Below are 18926 nucleotides of genomic sequence, written 5' to 3'. Positions count from 1 at the left end.
ATCAACTTTTAACTTTCTTTTATCAGTCACTGTATATTCTTAATAACATTAATCTTATAGTTACGATTATTCACCTAATTTGTTTTAAACGAATAAATGTTCTTTAATAAATGTTTGTTAGACTTCGTTGGATATGTCGGATAAATTTATTTTCGTACTTGTTACGATCATATAGAGCAGCGGAATAAAAATGTATCCACGATATTTCTCCATAAACGGGGAATTTAATTTACAACGTAGGAGAGATCGGATCGTGTGCGTCAGCGGTAAATCTCGCGAGCTTCTGATTTTCCGTTAGTCGTCGCCCCAGTAATAAACCTAGTAAGTTTCCTAATTCGATCTGCCCCCTCCCCCTCCCTTCGCCGTTGATGATAAATTCTGCAAGTCTGAGATTCGATTTGATATCTACGTCACAACTTAATGCGAAGTTGATGATTCTTAAACGTCGTATATTCGCATTTAAAAAACATTAAGGACACGGTGGGTAGATACAAAAATTATTAATTCCGAACGTGAATCTTTCGAAAGTTGAAATTAAATAACACACAATAATTTAATGCCACATACAGTTACTAGATTTCTAATTTTCTAAACTCTCTTTATCCTGTATATCTCTTAATTATTCCATTCTATACTCTATGATACATAATTTTTAATTAAAACTCTGTTATACACAACATTCAATTAAAAATAAATTTCTTTAATTTATGAAGGCAGATATCGCTATTCCCCCAATAGATTTCTCTCGCTAGATTTTAATTTTCTAATAAATATCCGCTCAGTCGTTTATTAACTTTCAAATCACCTCTATGATGTTCAACAATAACGTCGGTTAATTTTTACGAAAATAAGTACCGCAGTATTAATGTCTAGGGACTTAAAATTCCCCGATAATCCTTATATTAGCGTGTGCTCTTCCAATCGCGTACCCAACGATTCGTTAATTAACGAGGCGTCCGTCGATTGAAAAATTTCGATTTTAATGAGCTCCGCATACCGAGGAATCTTATACAAGAAGCCCCCTTCCGTCGTCATTTCCTTCCCATGCCGTGGACCATGTCTCTACTCGTATACGCACGAAATATGAAAGAAAAAACATCATGCAATCATAAGAGAGAAGTTCAAGAAACTTAGTGTACGAGTAACGAACAATAAATTAATATAGCAGATTCAAAAGAGATATTTCCCAAATATTTTGATTAAAAAATGTGTTTCAGCGCGAAGGATTTTTTAAAATCCTCATTACAATGAGAGATATTAAAGAGGAAAAATTCAATAACGCGAGAAACGGAATGTGTATAATAAGATAATTTATCGTTATCCAGATGTATTCAATTAAATCGTTTTACAGATTTTCCTAATGTAATTATTTATGCACTAATTGATCTTCATAAGAAAATATTAATGAAACTAGCAAAATGCTATCGACATATCAATAATATCTTAACTTGAAGAAGGATACAAAACAAATCACTTCAGTCATCTCTGTTCCATTTATCGATATCAGAACGATAAGTATATGTGTAACTATCAATTAATTATCGCTACAATATCGATAAATCGAACATTAGATGCCTGAACTACAATGTACGATATATTACAGTATAATTATTATCTTTAAGGTAAAGTTATTACCTATACGTCAAATTACCGATATTTATCGATAATTTTATCGATAGTAGCTGTAGATGCAAGATACATATCCGTAACATGCATAATTAATTCTATTTTACATCTATTTGCATAGAATAATCGTCGAACATTCATATGTCTCTTCTAAAATGATATAATGCACGAATGATAAATACTTTTGCATAATACATAAATACAGCATGTTTTTTTATTTCCATGTCGGTTTCTCGACACACCATTCCGTTTTCATGCGATAACGTTGGTACAAGACAAAATCGATTAAACAGTATCCTACACACATATACACGCACGTTTGTCTCTCTCTCTCTATATATATATAACTACATACACTATATACATGATGGGCACGTAGATACGTCATCGCGGACATGCAAAAGAATGAAACTGTTTTATCTCCATCATAAAGAAGTAGCGAAATTTTCGAATGCGATTTCATTCAAAATATCCTAAAAGGCAACGCCCCTTTTTTACACGGAAAGAAAGATTGATAAGCTTTGACCACCATATAGAATATAATTTCTGGTCGATGTCAATATCTCGCTCGTCCTTGATCTCATAACCTGCAAACATACTAATAACTGATAGGGAAAAAAAGACAGAATTTAATAATCCTGTTACGCCACCTTTTTACGCGGTCAATTCGAATGGATCTCAGGATTAATAGTAAATAAATTTATAATGAAGAAATCAAAATGAAAGATATATGAAAAAATATATAATGTAAAACAAATTTCACTTAAAAAGTATTACAGAAAATCTTCAAAAAATAACTCAAAAATATAAATAAACAATGTAATCTATAGAATTTGTATGAAAAATTACGAATTGATCATTTTAATTATTCTAATATTTCTAGTATATCTTTTATACCTTGAAAACAATGATTGCAAAGTATTTTATTTTTATTTTACCCTGACCAATATCCTTTTGAAAGAATAGCCATCGTTTAGAAAATCAACTAACGATAATAACAAAGCTAATCGATATATTGTAATATAGAGTCAAAGTAAAGAAAAAGTTATACCATTATAAAAAATATCACAAGAAAGATAGGAATATTTCTGAATCTGTCAGACCAATCTACAAAGATATTCTACAATTCATGTGATTTAATGGCCATCACGATAAATTCAGTCCTTGTACAATTCGAATAAATTTTAAAAATAATTACACACATAAGATTAAGAGTACCGACGTTTTGGAACAATGAAGCAGATGATGAAGAAAAATAACAATATCAGATCATAATCTCGACCCCTAATGTGAGAAATGAGAACAGTTTACCTGATAGAATTATTCGTCGAGTGTAAAAGAATTAAAGAATGGGTAAATAGTGGTACAGAACCAAGGGACCGTTAGATTGCATCTAAATTAATGATGAAAAGCTGTGGAGAATAATTAATATGCTGTTGAGTAACCTTCACCGTATCCAACAAGAACCGTAGCTGTCAAGTGAGATTCAAGCTTGAGACACTTGTACGTTCGCAAAAAAAAAAAAAAAGAAAAAATGGCACCAATGTATCGTTTTTCCGTTTAATTAAACAAACTTGAAAGGGTAGAAATATGAAACTAAATTTAATGTATACGAATAACCGAAATTGTTTCGTAATTTGTCAGTAATGGTTGGCTTCAATTCGTAGATTCACCCCACCCAAAAACAATTGGTTAAATCACGATGGCATCATGAATATTTCTTGTAGAATTTTAACAGTCATTCGAAATATTACAAATAAAAACAATAAAAATTGTTTTAATTTCTATCCGTTCGAAAATTTCTATTAATACAACAGAATATGAAATTTGTTTAAAGTCATATAAAATTTGTCAGAGAGATAAATATTTATATGTATGTAAAAGATCTAATTATTGTTTAAACGATTGTTACTGCAGCGTGATGCATTCTAGAAACAATTCTTTCGAATAAGAAGCCTGAATCTTGCTACGATTCTTCAATTTTTATATTTTAATCTATCTCTTATCTTACACATCAATGGATTTTTCAAATATTTCCCAAATTGCAGGTATTTTTCAACGTTAGAAAACTACAATTTCGGTTCGGTAAAATGATCGAGAAAACGCAAGTGTGTTAAAGAGTGAAGAGCTCGTTGAATGGCCACGGTTTTCAGATGAATTCGCTAATGAATCGATGGACCAACGACGGTCTCGAAACTCGATTAAATTCTCCTAAAGCGGCCTGTCCCTAACGACTGGGGAATCAAACTGTCGCTCTGCTTTCCCTGCGAGTTTATCACGTCAAACGTTATATTCTAACCTTGATTCAATGAGCATTCTTGATATTTGTCACGCAATAGGATTCTCGAGAAGGGGGCCGAAAATTTTGCAAGGATACGCGCCAAATCTTTTCTAGGTCATTCCACAGGGACAGGACGTGCACAGTTCCACAGCTGATTTTACTGATCGAGCCAAGAAAAATTCACAATGCCATGGATCATGGTAATGAATGTAGAAATTGAAATTTTCGACGAAATAAAAATTTACTTACCAAAACTAATCACTGATAATTTACCGCGGAACTGAACGCGAACTCGTCACAGAAATCACAGCACTGACACCACGCCAAAACAGCCCCTGTGAACGACTGATTTTTATCGAACTGGCCGCGGCGAAATGCAGCTCGCACTGCCACATTGCCATCTTCCAGCGACTCTCTAAACCATTCCACGTTCATCGAATAGCGACGCGATGCCGGGATCCTTTAATTTTTCTTGCGCATGCTTCGTAACTCTTCAAATTTAACCTGTTAACCGGGGAAGAGATTACTAAGTATTTAAATGACCAATATTTTGCATATAATAATTATTCCTATGCCTCACTTCAAATCTGTCAAAGATAAATTATTTCGTACTTATATTTCCAAAGATTAAAACCCAGCTAAATCTGTTTTGTCTTAATTCACCTGTTAACTGGGAAAGAGTTGGATCGTCGTCAAAATTGTCAATCTTTTGGACATAATAGTTACATTTTTGTCTCATTTCATTTCTGTTGGAAATAAATTATATCACATTAGTGTATATTTCTAAAGATTGAAACAAATTTAACTGAAATTGACTTGTTTTCATTAACTTATTAATCTCACGGAACATTTCTTAACAAAAAACTAGTATAATTATGAAACTAAGAGTTGATAAAAAGAAATTAATTCCAATTTAATCAATCTTAATTTTTGCAAATGCAAATATGAGATAACTTATTAACAGAAATGATACGAGGTTTATAAATAAAGAAAATATTGTATCTCACAAATTAGAGTCTACCGATTAATAGGTTAACTATCTCTTATCTGTGCATAACAAATAATACGATAAAAAATGATTAGTATTATAGAAAATAAAAGAAGAACTTTACACATTACAATAAAAATTACCTGTTGTAGATATATAAATTTTCGGTTCTTCTTTATTAAAAATTCTTTAGTTATTCTTTAAATATAATGCGGATAATTTTAAAACATGATCATAAAAAGAACAAGTAGTCATTAGAAATGCATATTGTGTTTCTTTTTCGAGTATTTGTCCTGATATTTCTTCGCTATTTAAGTAACTCCAATCGCAGCCATATGCTATACTTTCGTGTTCATTATACTCGCCAATAACAGACGGTATTTCAGTGTTTTCGCAGTCGACTATTCTAAATCCGCTATACATGCAAGCAGCCAACAAATATTTCCGCTTAAAGGGATCCCATTTTAAACGCCAAATGCCGCCACCCAGATTGATATTTGAAATTGGCTGCTTCAAGTTTCTCGTATCCCATAATCTCAATATTTCATCATAACTAAAACATTATGAGAGTTTTATTCAAAATTGTTATCTTATTAATATTACTATTCTATAATAGAACTTCATTTATTGAACTAAATGAATTTCTGCTAATTGAATCCATTTATTTGAATATAAATTATTATATGAACGGAAAATCATAAATAGCGGAGAGAATCGATGAATTATTATTGCATCTTTCAAAGAGTTCAGATAAATGGAGTTCTAGTGTACTTTAAACTTTACAGCACCTTCCAGATGATAATAAAAATTCTCTCGCTGCATTACTATGAATACTTGTAACGCCTGCACCGTGAACTTTATTTGAAACCCGAGTCTTTATCCTCGTATCAATACATTGAAATTTACAGTCATCGCCACCTTAAATATAATTATTGTTAATTTTTTAAATAAATTTTGATTTCATTTACTTCCATACCGCTATATATGATGTTTGTGTCCCAATAATTAAAAGCTGCAATCCATGCTTCAAATCCATGTGCTGACCATGAATTAATTTCATTAAGTTCATTTTCATTTAACTCAAACAATGAGACGAAACCTTTTGAGTCGCTAACTACTATTTTTAAACTGACTTCATTCGTCAATCTTCCGGTACACCAATCTAAAGATAATGCAAGTACTTCATCGCCAACTCTCTTTTGCACTAATAATTCTAAAGTTATCTTTTCGTTGTCATTTTTAAGTTGATAAATTTGTAAGTGCCCTAAGGAGTTTACAACACCGAGTAAAATTTTATTTTGTAATGTAACATGCGCCCATTTCATATCCAATACAGCGGGTACTTCTAATTTTTGCAATATTATTAAGCGTCCATTTTGTACAATTCGAAATAGATAAATTCTTCCTAAACGTTTTGATGACACATTGGATGGTAAATTCTCGTCTTTCATTAATTGATACGTTCCACAAACAAATACATCTTTGAAGGAATCTATTGGACACCATTCAACTGAATCAGCGGAAAATTCTGTATCGAAAGTATCCAAAGTACGGAACATGCTTGACTTTCTGTAATCTGTAACACGAAATGATAAATTTGAAGGTTCTAAGCTAAAAACATTAAAATTATTTTAAGGGAGATATTATGGGATTCACACGCAAAAATCTTTATTTATATAAATATTACAATTAATGAAAACTATATATAAATACGTCATACAATATTTAAATTATTACAAATTCAAAATTTTTAAGGTTGCACGCAATTACATTTGTATATAATGTTGTATTGCTATTTCCAATTGTTTACTATTCTTATTATTCTTATTAAAGATAAAAATTTGTTTGAAAACATTTGATATGAAGGTGGTTTCTGTTAAATATTAATAAACGTTTAAAAAATTGTGATAAATATTTATAAAAACCCTATTTGATCTATTTATTTGCATTGAAAACTTGACATACATATAACTTGTACTTTTTGGTCTGAGTGTGTTGTTATGATTGAGATCATATCATAATTAATTTTTAGGAACAAGACATGATCATCATTTCTTATACATAGTAAATTCATACATTTCTGAGCAAAGATCATTTACGTGTTATAGGAACTTTTCATCTTCTCACTTTAAATATTTTCATAACACATAGTTATTTAAGTACGTCACAATATACTCATACAAATCTTATTCTAAATATATACTGTTAAGATTTAATACTATATTGGTTCTTTGTAACTTGTTTTCATCAGTTTCTATTTACCTTCATTGCATCTGAGTAATATATTTGTACTATCAATAACTTAATTAAAAATTTTACTTTAAAATTATTATGTAAAATTGACACACATATTCTTCATTCTTAATATAAAATGCATTATCAGATATATTTCAATAATCAGTCATTATTATCAGGAGCTATATATAAAAGAATAATTTTGTCTATGGAATATGCTATGTATTCATTATTCACATAAAATTAATTACCTTGTAACTAATAAACTATAGCATCTAATGGCTACTTCCATTGTACTCTCTTTGATAATATAAAAAGGAATAAATAATTTGTTACTTTATAAAATAAATATATAATGATGCACAATTTTTTAAACAAGTTTTTAAAAAATAATTAAAATTACTTCCTATGTTTAATTAATGACTATTATTCACACTAATGATCTTTTTGCGCAATTAAAATTTGAAGTTTGAGGTAGATAAATTGTTATCTAATTCTTTCATCTTTTAAGATGCATACGCAGTATCATCTTTGGCAAAAAATATATAAGATATTTTACACTATAGTTAAATACTTCTCGAGTACTTGGTCAGTTACAGATTATTATGTGTAAAAATTAATTTAAATTTTTGCCCTATTGACGAGCGCTTTTTTCAGTTTCAACTAAACATTCCCTAACTAAGATACGTGCATGTACAATACCACGCTTAATTTTTTCTATAGAAGTACGACTGCCAGCATAGGTAGGTCTAACCTCGTGACCAAGTTCTTCTATGACATTAAGCAGCTGTATATACTTTGATTGACCAGGTAGAGAAGGAACAGTTTGTTGAAGAGCTCTTGGATTTGGTACATTGAGTAATGGCTCTGTAACCTTTGCTGAAACTTCTACATTTCCTCGTTCCTCTTCCATCTTCTCTAACTGTCTTTTTTTTAAATAAATATCCTAACAAATAATTTATGAAGAGAATCTAAGTTATAATAAGCTAGATATTACAAGACAACTGTTACAATTTCATCAATGTACTACTTATATCTCGCAAATATATTAATTTTTAAAATATACAGAAAGCAAATGTAGTTTATATAAAAAATACAATTTTTAGAATTGAAGAAAATCATGCGAGGAGATTTTAATATGATCAGTGAAATTAAAATAAACATAAATATAACCTTCAATTAAATATGTAATTATATTTTACATTTTATATGAAACTCACCTTAGCGAATACGTTAGTAAAATTTTACGCGGTAAATAAATAAGTACAAATAAAAATTAAGCGTAATGTTCAAAAAATTCTTAAATCTATTGACTTCTATCCTCCACCGCTATTGTACATACTATCACATACATATGTACACGTACCTGAAATTTTAACAGCGCTTTACGGAAAGGCTAGAAACTACATTCCGTTACATGTAGCGCCAAATTCAAATTACATATTTTACTACAAATACGTATACAAATTTGATTTAGGGGTATAAAATTAATAGACAATATTGTACAAAACTGTTTTTTTTTATTTAATTATACCTTGCAATCGGTAATATTCAAGGATTATACTTTTCGTAGGTACATTTTGTTTGATCAACTTTTTTTTCTTGCATGTATATTGTAGGTAATTACTAGGTACCCATATGTCAACCAAAAAATGCAGTAATAAACTTTCCTTAGAAAATATAAATGAAGGCTCTTCACAGTGTATAAATTCTCCCTGCCTAATATTATGTTTCCTACTCACTAATCGAGAACTTAATGTGAAGGAATAATACCTTCATAATTTGAATCTCTGCATAGAAAATGGTCATTTTTACATTCTTTCTAATAAAAATAATCAACTAAAGTGAAAAACGAATATTTTTCATGTCATTTAATTTATATCCAATATTATGCGCTATTGATTGATTAATTTTCTTTAGGCATCCACAAAAGTGCATATCTTAAATCATTTTATTGATTATTGAAAGTGATATTAAGTTATACAGCTATTACTTTCTTAATCTTTCCATTATTTAAAACAACTAGCTGCTCATACTTTCTTTTATTAAACATACAAACTAGTAAGATCATATAATAGGAAATAATAATTGTTATATATTCTATACACGTTTTTGTGGATGCTAAGACACTCCCTTTAAAATATACTGTTGTACTGCATACAATGTACATATTATTACTTTGTAAAATAATCGACTAAAAATCTAATCGCTAAGTATATCGGCAGATCATTGCCGTGCGTTATGTTCTGTTTCTAGCAGACATTCTCGTACAAGAATTCGAGCATGCTGAATACCCATCTTCAGACGTTCAGCTGCGCTGCGACTTCCAGCATAAGAAAGGCGAATGTCTCTTCCAAGCTCCTCGATAATAACCAGTAACTGAGCATATTTACCCTGACCAGGCACAGTAGGAAAGTTTATTGTACTGGATGGGCTAGCTTGCGCTACTTGAACAGTTTGAACATTTTGCAAATTTCTTGGATTTGGCACAGTAATCACAGGTTCAGGGATTCGAGGAATTTCTGGTACCTTTGGTGGCGGTGGTGGATCATTTAATTTCGTTATCGTTATTTCATTTAATTTAGCCAACTCGGTTAATTTTGCCATTTCTGCCATTTTCGAATATTCAGGCATCTTTGTAATGTCATTTTGCATATTTGCTATTTTAATCATTTCGGTCATTTTCGTTTTTTCATTCATCTTTGCAATTTCTTTAGCCATCTCGTTAATTTGCGCAATTTCATTTAATTTTGTTATATCATTATTATATTTCGCCATTTCCGTCATCTTCACCATTTCGTTAAGTTTGGCTATCTCATTCATCCTTTGAACTTCATTGATCTTTGCCATTTGAGACATTTTCATCATTTCATTCATCTTCGCAATTTCGTTAATTTTCGTGATATCATTGTATTTAGCAATTTCTGAGAGTTTTACCATCTCGTTCATCTTGGCAATCTCAGACATCTTTGCAATTTCTTGCATCTTCATGTATTCTGTTGTCTTGGCATACTCTGCCATCTTTTCCATCTCATATCTTTTAGCCATATCCTGAGACATTTTATTCAATTCAGTCATTTTGCTGAACTCTGCAAGTTGAGCCATTTGAACTATATGTTCTGGTACTTTTCCTCTTTCCATCATTTGTTTCAATTCTGCAGAGATTTTATTCATATTCATCTCTGACATTTGAGCTATCGTAGCTGCATCTGGCATTTTAGACAACTCAGCAATTTTTGAAATTTCCCTTGCTAAGTTTTCATCTAAGCAGCGCTTCTTTTTAGCACGATGCCTGGCCATGCGCTGAGCTTCCTGCATTCTTCTTATTGCTGCCTGCTCTTCTGTCTCTTTAGCTCTAGCGTTCTTCATTCTCTCAGCAGCAGTATATAATCTAATAGCACGTTCCTCTAATGTTTCTTCTTTCAATTTTTGTCTTCTATATTCACGCATTTCTCTTACCTTTTTAAGGTAAGATTTTTTCTTAGCCTTAGGCATAACATGCAATTAAGCACTGTATGGATATCATCATCTATATGGACTCTCATTTTTGTCAATTTCAAATACCAAACCTTTCAGAAAATATACTTTGTGCATGCGTTATTGATTAAGCGTAACTAACTTTGCTTTTCTTTTGCTATTTCTACTAATTGTTCTTACATATTTCTTCATATATAAAGTGATCCTTATTTTTACTTCTTTACTTTAGAAATTATCTGCAATAAAAAAGAAAATCATAAAATTGGTTAGAATACATCTGATCAGACATTTCCATAAAAGATAAGAATGCTTCATTTATATAATATCAAGCACAATAAACATTGTTATCGCTCATTTTGTTTAGGCACGATTAAATTTTAGAATGTTGTGATTACGAACCTACGAAAATTTTCGTTTAAACAAGATTAACGATAATAGCGTTTAAAAATTTTGTTTGCACCAGACAAAAAAAAGGACATCAACCTGTACTCTCTCTTAAGAAACACTCGAACTGTTTTTATTTAACGTATAGAAAGCGAATAACGTGAATATTAATTGGTATGTCTAAAAAAGACGCGGGTAACAAACTCGAAAAAATTTCATAGCACGTGCGCAAAAATCGAGCGGCGAATACTGTTTTCGAAATACGTATGTATGTAGGTGTTATATTGTGCGTGTGCGTGCTCTGCTACCTGTGCCCCCGCGTCGATTTCGTGTGTGTGCGTGTGTCTCCCCAAAATTCGAAAGAAGAGCGTCGTCAAGTAGCACGCAACGCGCATGCGCGTCAATCTAAGAACGCCGTCTTCTCTGAAACGTTCACCAATCACAACAATGGCGGATCCAATTCGGTCAGTTCACTGAAACGCACGATTAACCCGGTGCGAGGCTAAATCACGTCCTGGACCGTTGCCATTTTATAATAGCATCTTCTTTATGGTGAAACACATACGTTGTTATTGTTTCTAGGGGAATTGATACGGTTTTTCTTAAGATATATCGCAGACAAACGCACAAAAGCAATATCGGCCGACATGTAAGATTTTCGTTCGGAGCCACTTTAAGGGGCCAAGCGGGGTCGCCGATAGGCTGCGTGTGACGTGGTTGCGTTTATTGACCATAACCCCTTCCTACTCCCGTCTGCAACTTCACGACGGACAGGTGTACGACCTGAGAGACCGCAAAACAATTGACCAAAACCGGCCGCGTCTTAAAATACACGACATTGTCTCCAAAGAATCTACAAAGATGCTTGGAATGCTCGACCGTTTCTATCGTCTCTACGAATGGCGATACGATATGACTCCTCTATTTTCCATCGATTAACAAAAATACACCATAAATGTTTTCTTGAAAAAGGAATATATTCGACTCACGGTAAGTCTTTCTTTCACGATTCGGAAGACCGGTTTCCTTTAAGAGAATGAGAAAATGTTGACGAGCTTTCTTTTCGGTTCTTTCAGACGACAAGGTGAGACTTAACGGTCAACTTGCCGGGAAGATACATTTTCAATGAAGTTTTATTGCGAAACGCTTTTCAAATATTACGTGATAATTGAATATAATGATACAGATTAACTTATGAGACAATTGGCATTATTTCGAATTCTATCGTTTCTGTATTTGCCAATATGAATTTAGATAAATTAGCCGACGTGTTTTATTTGTGAAGAGTTAGTTTGTTCAATTTAAGCAAGTAAATTATTATTTTTTATATCGGAAGTAAGTTTTCATATATTAATTATATGGGACATTATTGTTAATTGGGATACTATTGTTAATCGTCGTCGGATTTTATTAAATTTTATTTTTCGTATGTAAAAGGGTTATTATTCACACGTGTTTTTTTCATAACCTATATGGAGTATTATTGTTACTATATCAACGAATTCTTTTTATTTTTAATGATCATGTATTGCATAGCATTTATATCCTTCTCAGTGGTGAAGGTAATTCTTTTTGTGTTTTATCATTTGTTAATGGAAGAGAAGCGTCTATGAGCATAACGCTCACAATTATTGCTATTGTTTAAACAGTAAATGATCTCTGAGTATTACTCTCGTAATATTGCTATATTTATCGCTATATAAAATTTAAATAAGATATTTATACATTCTAATAGAATCATAACCATAAGTTATATTATGTCTACTTATATATTGCCAGTTATTGCTGTGAATTTATTTCTGTTTCCATTAAGCATTCTTTTACCAGCATTCTGGCTTTTATGATACCTAGTTTTAATCTCTCTACTGAAATTCTACTACCAGCATATGTTAATTTAATGTTCCTTCCTAATTCCTCGATGACTTTCAATAATTGGGAATATTTACTTTGTTCACAAGCTGAATGTACAATTGATGGATTTTGTATAGGGAAATATGTTTGAAGTTGTTTCATTTTTGCTATGGAGACAATAGAGTCAATAGTTTCAAAAGTAATATTTCTTCTGTTTAATTCTGTCTTAAGTGCCTCCACATCCTCCAAAGCTTTCTTCTTTCTAGCTCGAAATCTTGCCATTCTTTGTGCATCGTGAAATCTCCGAATTATAGCTTCTTCTTCTGTTTCGTGAGGTTTTGTTAATAGTCTGTGTCTATCCTTTTTCCTCTCTTTTATTGGATTATCGTGTTTATTTAATTGCCAAGTACCTTTTTTTCTACTCCACTTGTAATTGTTCATTTTGTTCAATTTACATAAAACGTCTTCCAATAACAATATATATTTATAATAATAATGGTATACAGTTTAGAAAAAAAAAAAAAAATCACCCGTAAAATTATTTGAATTTACCTCTCTTTTTCTTATTGATGTACGCGCAAGCGTGGATAATTCATAAACCAATCATTGAAATGGCGAACCGTCGTGGATACTGTTGTTAAATATTCGAATTACGTGCATTTCGACTATAAATTATAATTAATTCCGTATTAACACTTGCGTTAATGCATTCTAATGTCTTTCACTCGTTTATCGGTCTCAAATATTTGCAATTATTATGAACACTCATGAGGAGGAAGATATCGTTATAGTTGCACGTAAGATCTGACTAAGAATCTTTTTATTGTTCGCGAAAAAACTTTTAAGCCACGATTTATAGCAGATTAGACAGAGATAGTATTCTCATGCCGTGCACATATTATTATCTCAAGGTGATTTATTCCCGAAATAGGAACTCAGAATTAATTGGCGACAATTCTTACATCTTTAATTTTTATAGATATTGATATCGTTTATGCGGGAAGTGCGCAAAATATAATTTTACTAATACCTGATAGTATTTAGTAATCTTTGCCAATCTTATTTGCCAAGATATTTTATCAAGTTACTTTATATTAAGATATAGACATATACTAGAGAAAATAAAAATTATTATTAATTTAACAGAAAGTTCTTGATAAGACATTGTATAATGTATGTATATGTATATATAAAGCATAACTATTTAGGATACAAACTGTTTTCTCAGTTCTTTACTTTTTCTAAAATATTTGTATTTTGTAGATACTCTACAATATATAAATATTGTGTATAAATTTGAACATAATAAATAGTAAATGTTAGATAATTTATTCTAGAATCTAATTCATCATTTTAAGAGACTTAATTATACTGGTAAAAGAAGTGAAAACTTCTATAAAATATCCTTTTCTTGTTGCAGGTTGTACATAGGTCTTGAATACTCGATCACATGAATTATAATCTGTAGAGGTGATTATAACAGGATATTAATTCCAATGTATATTTCAACATATGAATATTATTTTCTTTTATCGTTGGTCATTATCCCAGTGTATTTGTTTTTTAAATTATGGTCATGGCTAGGTTGGCAATTATTTATAAATAATTAATATTATGTGCATTGTGTCTTTGGTTGATTTTGCCTCTTTACTTTCTTTTTGTAATACCTAGATTTTCTTTACTGAAAAGTTAAATATAAAAATTCTTCTATTTTTATATAAAAACATAATGTTTGTACATAATATCATTATAAACTGTTTTTCATAAATTAAATATTAAATTTTATGTCAAGAAAGCTAAAATTAAATTTTATTAGTAATTAGAAGTTCATCTAGACCCATTCTTCCTCTATGTTCCCATATCCTAAATCTGGCAACATCTTTTCTTGTAATAATCCCAATTACCTACAAAAAGATGGAAAACCACAATTTTTCTATAGTAGAGATTTTTTATGGAATACATTAATTGTTAGTACCTCATTTGTATCATTGACTACAGGTAAATGTCTAAGACCTAAAGCTCTAAAGAGCCTAAATGCTCGTGGCAGTGTCGCAGACTGAAAATGAAATGATTAATAAAAGAACATTCTTTTGATCTGTCATATAATAATCTATAGATAAAATATTAACAAAATACTAACATGCTGTAGTGTATAAGGAGAAGGATTCATAAAAGGTCTTAAATCTATCATATAAGTCTTTTCTTCTTCACTTATGGTCACTTGATCAATTGTTGGATATCTCGGATATTCTTTTCTGAATAATTTAACACTTAATGACTTTTCCCAATATTCTAAGTTTCTGTTAAAAATTTTATTTTGTAGTAATACTATTAATTGGGAACGTAAAATTAGTCCCCGAAATCGTCCATACGAATGTATTTCAGTCTGGAATAAAAAAAGATAGATATAACAAAACGATAAATTTTTTGATATTTTATAATATAATGTTCAGTACCTCATCACTATTAGGAGGATCAACTACAGGGAACCCATTAAATGTTACACATTTAAGAAGTTCTACTATATGCCCTACATTTTCTACAGTTTTTAGTGTTACTATTGGGTGGCTCATTATTTCACTGGCGTATATATTGTTTGATAACGGTGGGGCTTCCCATGGTAATATGGGAATTCCAGCCATTTGTGTATGAATATCATATATACCCTATAGAATAAGAAATAATAACAATTATTAGAGTAATACATAGACGTTTTAAAATGTAAAAATACAGAGTAATATAATATATTTTCATGCCTCATTAAAAAAGTCTCCAACCCATTTAGCCATAATAAGAACTACTATAAGTGGCAAGCCAAAGGATATTCCTTGAGTGGCTTCTATTAGTATAGCGGTTAAACTTATTGTCATTCTAACTACTCCTCCTAATTGAGCAGCTGCACCTAATAAAGCATATTTCCCAGGATCTAAAACAACCTGCAATAATTTATGGTAATTCATATTTTCTGTAATATTTTGAGTTTATTTTTATAATCGTTTCTTACGCAATTTGGAAAAATTTTTGCAAGGCCTGATCCAATTAGTCTACCCCATGCAGAGCCAATCAGCAGGGATGGAATGAACAGTCCACTAGACATGGACAGACCAAAGGTAGCAACAGCCAGAAAAAAGTAGAGGACAACAAAGATAGCTAAAGTAATATCATTATGGGAACCTACAAACAAAAAATTGATTAAATACATCTTATGTTGTTCTATATATGTACACATTACCAGCATACCTTTAGGATCATGAAACAAAGATCGTACACTACTTTCTGGAGTTTGGAACCATAAAGCTGCAACTGCGCTATATTCACCCTCCTTGCAATACATTTGAATGGGAAATTTCGTGGGATCTCGCCCTAATGGTTTGCAGTCGTCCAGAAAATAAATCATACTAAAACCCAGTGTTGCACTTAGTGCAGCAACTGCAAGAGCTTCTATTACTTTTAACCATTTCTGTTTTACATATTTCAAACGGAAACAGGTGATTTTATAATTTAGATGATTCCAACAAGCGCCCAAAAATCCACCAATTGTTCCCATTATCATGAATAGAGGAATTTCGTAAATCTGATAGGGAATTGTCTCAAATTTTCCAAGGTTTAGTAAGCCTGGATAAGAAAGGTCACCAGGTCGTCCGTGATACGTACTAAGGATGATATTTAGCGTAAATGTTGTAATCATACTAGCAAAAAATGTTCTCCATGTGAGACTTTGATTAAAGAAACTGGTTCCTTCTTCGATACTGAATAATACTCCTCCTAAATTATTTTTAATCAAGTAATTAATGTTTGTATTATGTATACTATGTTTTTTGACACTTACCAATTGGCGCACCAAATGCGGCAGATACACCAGAAGCTGCACCTCCTGACACAAAATCTCGTTTTTCATGGTCCTCTCTAAAATATTGAAATACCTTAAAATCTTTCCTAAATGTAGTACTTTTGCCTTGTGATATTCCTGCTGCTACCACAGCTCCAGAATGTATCATAGGTCCTTCCTAGAATATAATTTTTATTCTGTATTGAAAGACTTTTGTATTTTTATAATAAATTATACTACAGAGATAGTAATAAAAAATATTTACTTTTCCACCAGCAAGGCCTCCAACTACTGTACAAATTACTCCTATTGTTTTTACAGCTAATGTTTTTATACGAACAACTCGAGGCATTTTAACTCCATTTAAATAACACTTTACCTGTGGAATACCACTACCTGCCGCAACAGGTTCTATATAGGATACTAAAATAGCACCTATTAAAACAGGTGCAAAATTTAAGGCTAACCATAGTAGATATGGCAGCCATAGACAGTTTGTTGTTACACATTGATCTACATCTGTTATTAATTATAAGGAACAATCAAATTTATATATATACTTTTTTTATTTGTATACAGTAGTAAGGATACACAATTTTAAACAACCATACTTTAGGTTTGATAATTCTTCTATAGAAATATCTACAAAACCAGCTATAAGTGCTGTGCAGATACCTATCAATAAGAAAATAAACCATCTGGCAAAGTTCTTCTTAACTATAAACTTGTAGCCTTTTTTTCTTTCTTCATCTTGAAGAAGATAATTCTCACAGGGATCATAATCTAAACTCTGAAAGAAGAAAAATAAAAATTGCAGATGTATTTTACATATGATATTTCCTTGAAACTTAATTACTTTTAAGATAAGATATTGGTAATAATTGATGCAGAAAATTCATCAAAATTAAAGATAACTATAATTATAAGCATTAATAAGAAAATTATATACAAAGTATATATCACAAAGACAAAGTACCTCATAATTAGTTGATAGGAAATTAGTAGCACCGGGAGGAATTTCTTCTGTATTAAGTCTCCTTGGATTATTGGAAAGTGTTTCCCCAATACTTAGCGATGCTGCATTCTGTCAAAAATACAAGATTAAAACATTAAAAATAATTATAAGATTCTAAACTTATACAATACTTCATTTTCATATGAAAGAATCTTTTTTATCTTATCAACATTATAAAAGATAAGAGTTTGTGTTTATACATAATAGTGTGAAAGCAGACAGGTGTTAGCTAGGTTATTTCATAGTGCCAAATAAAAAGTAAGAAAGAAATTTTGAAGAGATACACTTTGCCGTTAGATTATTGTCATTATTAGATTATTGTATATTTCATACCCGAAATCGAATGTTAATGTTATCGTTTGAATATGACGCAAAATTATTTCTTGGTTTCAGTAGCTTTTCTGTATCATTTTCATCATTCACGCAACTGTCAACACTGTCATCGATGTTGCTGTTTATCATTACGTTTATATGCGTCGAAGTGTCCATAATTTTTCAACCACTGTCACTGCAATCAAATTTTACAAAGTACAAAAAGAAAAATCATCGCCTAAGTACAGATACAACTTCGTCGTTACGCGCTGTTACTGCACGCTAAACTTATACAAAGAAAAGAGATATATATTACGTATACATATTGTCAATCACGTGACTAATACTATGATTCATGTTCAGTGAAAGCGGTGCTCAACTTATGATTACATTTTCATTGTTACAGAATTTGTTATAATTATTTGATCAAAGGTTATGTACATTTTTCTTAAATATTCATTTTCTTAAATTTTCTTAAATATGCACACATAGTATGTGTCATATTGTAATAGATGTCATATTCGTATCTTCGAAAAACTTGGTTTGAAAAGACTAAATTCTTTAAGAAAGAAATTTGTAGGAATGTAAAAATTGTAAAATAATTGGGAAATCCTCAATTTATTATTTCGTGAAACCGGAAGTTTGTTATTTGGATAAGAAAATGCACAAGCGCTTCTTACGAGGAAAATCGAAATATTTGAAATTTCATAGTACGTGTTAGAATTATTGGAAGTTGGAATAGAAAAGAATGCACTCTATAAGATAAAAAGTGTGATTATATAGTAAATGTAAGGAAAGTAGTAATAAGGAAAAGATGTATGATATTATAACATTTCCGGTTTTAGATTGAGCAACAAGGAAAATTGAGATAAATTCTTATTTTCCTTTCACTTGTCAAACATTTCTCTTTGATCATAATGTATTATGT

At 30.8% G+C, this 18926-nt stretch overlaps 5 protein-coding genes and 1 long non-coding RNA gene across 11 annotated transcripts in view; 1 reads left to right on the top strand and 5 right to left on the bottom strand.

Annotated features, from left to right (window-relative positions):
• The window catches only part of LOC139993071 (uncharacterized), a 42028-nt gene extending 37292 nt beyond the window's left edge, over window positions 1-4736 (bottom strand). For 2 of the 3 annotated variants that reach the window (XM_072014480.1, XM_072014483.1), the window contains exon 1: window positions 4157-4736. The gene's annotated coding sequence lies outside the window, so the exon portion shown is untranslated. The remainder of the gene's footprint in view (window positions 1-4156) is intronic. The other variant, XM_072014481.1, reaches the window with a different exon arrangement.
• A 316-nt stretch (window positions 4737-5052) lies between these two features.
• Window positions 5053-8508, bottom strand: LOC139993073 (diphthine methyltransferase). Of its 2 annotated transcripts, none has more exons than XM_072014488.1 (4): window positions 8351-8508; window positions 5872-6471; window positions 5684-5813; window positions 5053-5448 (listed from the first exon to the last, which is right to left on the bottom strand). In XM_072014488.1, the coding sequence occupies exons 2-4, from the start codon at window positions 6452-6454 to the stop codon at window positions 5085-5087; spliced, it is 1077 nt and encodes a 358-aa protein (XP_071870589.1). In that variant the 5' UTR covers window positions 6455-6471; window positions 8351-8508; the 3' UTR covers window positions 5053-5084. The 2 variants fall into 2 exon arrangements, with proteins under 2 accessions (XP_071870589.1, XP_071870590.1); XM_072014489.1 differs by lacking the exon at window positions 8351-8508 and adding an exon at window positions 7885-8019.
• Window positions 8509-8630: 122 nt separating this feature from the next.
• Window positions 8631-11428, bottom strand: LOC139993072 (uncharacterized). Of its 3 annotated transcripts, none has more exons than XM_072014485.1 (2): window positions 11300-11428; window positions 8631-10843 (listed from the first exon to the last, which is right to left on the bottom strand). In XM_072014485.1, the coding sequence occupies exon 2, from the start codon at window positions 10623-10625 to the stop codon at window positions 9357-9359; it is 1269 nt and encodes a 422-aa protein (XP_071870586.1). In that variant the 5' UTR covers window positions 10626-10843; window positions 11300-11428; the 3' UTR covers window positions 8631-9356. The 3 variants fall into 3 exon arrangements, with proteins under 3 accessions (XP_071870586.1, XP_071870587.1, XP_071870588.1); XM_072014486.1 differs by lacking the exon at window positions 11300-11428 and adding an exon at window positions 11011-11287; XM_072014487.1 differs by lacking the exon at window positions 11300-11428 and adding an exon at window positions 11091-11287.
• Window positions 11429-11839: 411 nt separating this feature from the next.
• LOC139993075 (uncharacterized) lies at window positions 11840-14667 on the top strand. The gene is made up of 3 exons (XR_011801280.1): window positions 11840-11981; window positions 12068-12326; window positions 14263-14667. It is a non-coding gene; the product is annotated as an uncharacterized lncRNA (long non-coding RNA).
• Window positions 12658-13659, bottom strand: LOC141445864 (uncharacterized). The gene has a single exon (XM_074111997.1). The coding sequence runs from the start codon at window positions 13281-13283 to the stop codon at window positions 12771-12773; it is 513 nt and encodes a 170-aa protein (XP_073968098.1). The 5' UTR covers window positions 13284-13659; the 3' UTR covers window positions 12658-12770.
• On the bottom strand, window positions 14149-18402 carry Clc-b (chloride channel protein 7). The gene is made up of 12 exons (XM_072014490.1): window positions 18020-18402; window positions 17648-17755; window positions 17263-17461; window positions 16937-17190; window positions 16672-16849; window positions 16083-16607; window positions 15847-16016; window positions 15599-15778; window positions 15299-15508; window positions 14983-15228; window positions 14818-14898; window positions 14149-14746 (listed from the first exon to the last, which is right to left on the bottom strand). The coding sequence occupies exons 1-12, from the start codon at window positions 18173-18175 to the stop codon at window positions 14645-14647; spliced, it is 2409 nt and encodes an 802-aa protein (XP_071870591.1). The 5' UTR covers window positions 18176-18402; the 3' UTR covers window positions 14149-14644.
• Window positions 18403-18926: the final 524 nt, after the last annotated feature.

Source organism: Bombus fervidus, chromosome 12, assembly GCF_041682495.2.
Source record: "Bombus fervidus isolate BK054 chromosome 12, iyBomFerv1, whole genome shotgun sequence".
In the NCBI taxonomy this organism is placed as follows: Eukaryota; Metazoa; Arthropoda; class Insecta; order Hymenoptera; family Apidae; genus Bombus; species Bombus fervidus.
The sequence above is the reverse complement of the archived record's forward strand: the minus strand, read 5'-3'. Positions and strand labels throughout refer to the sequence as shown.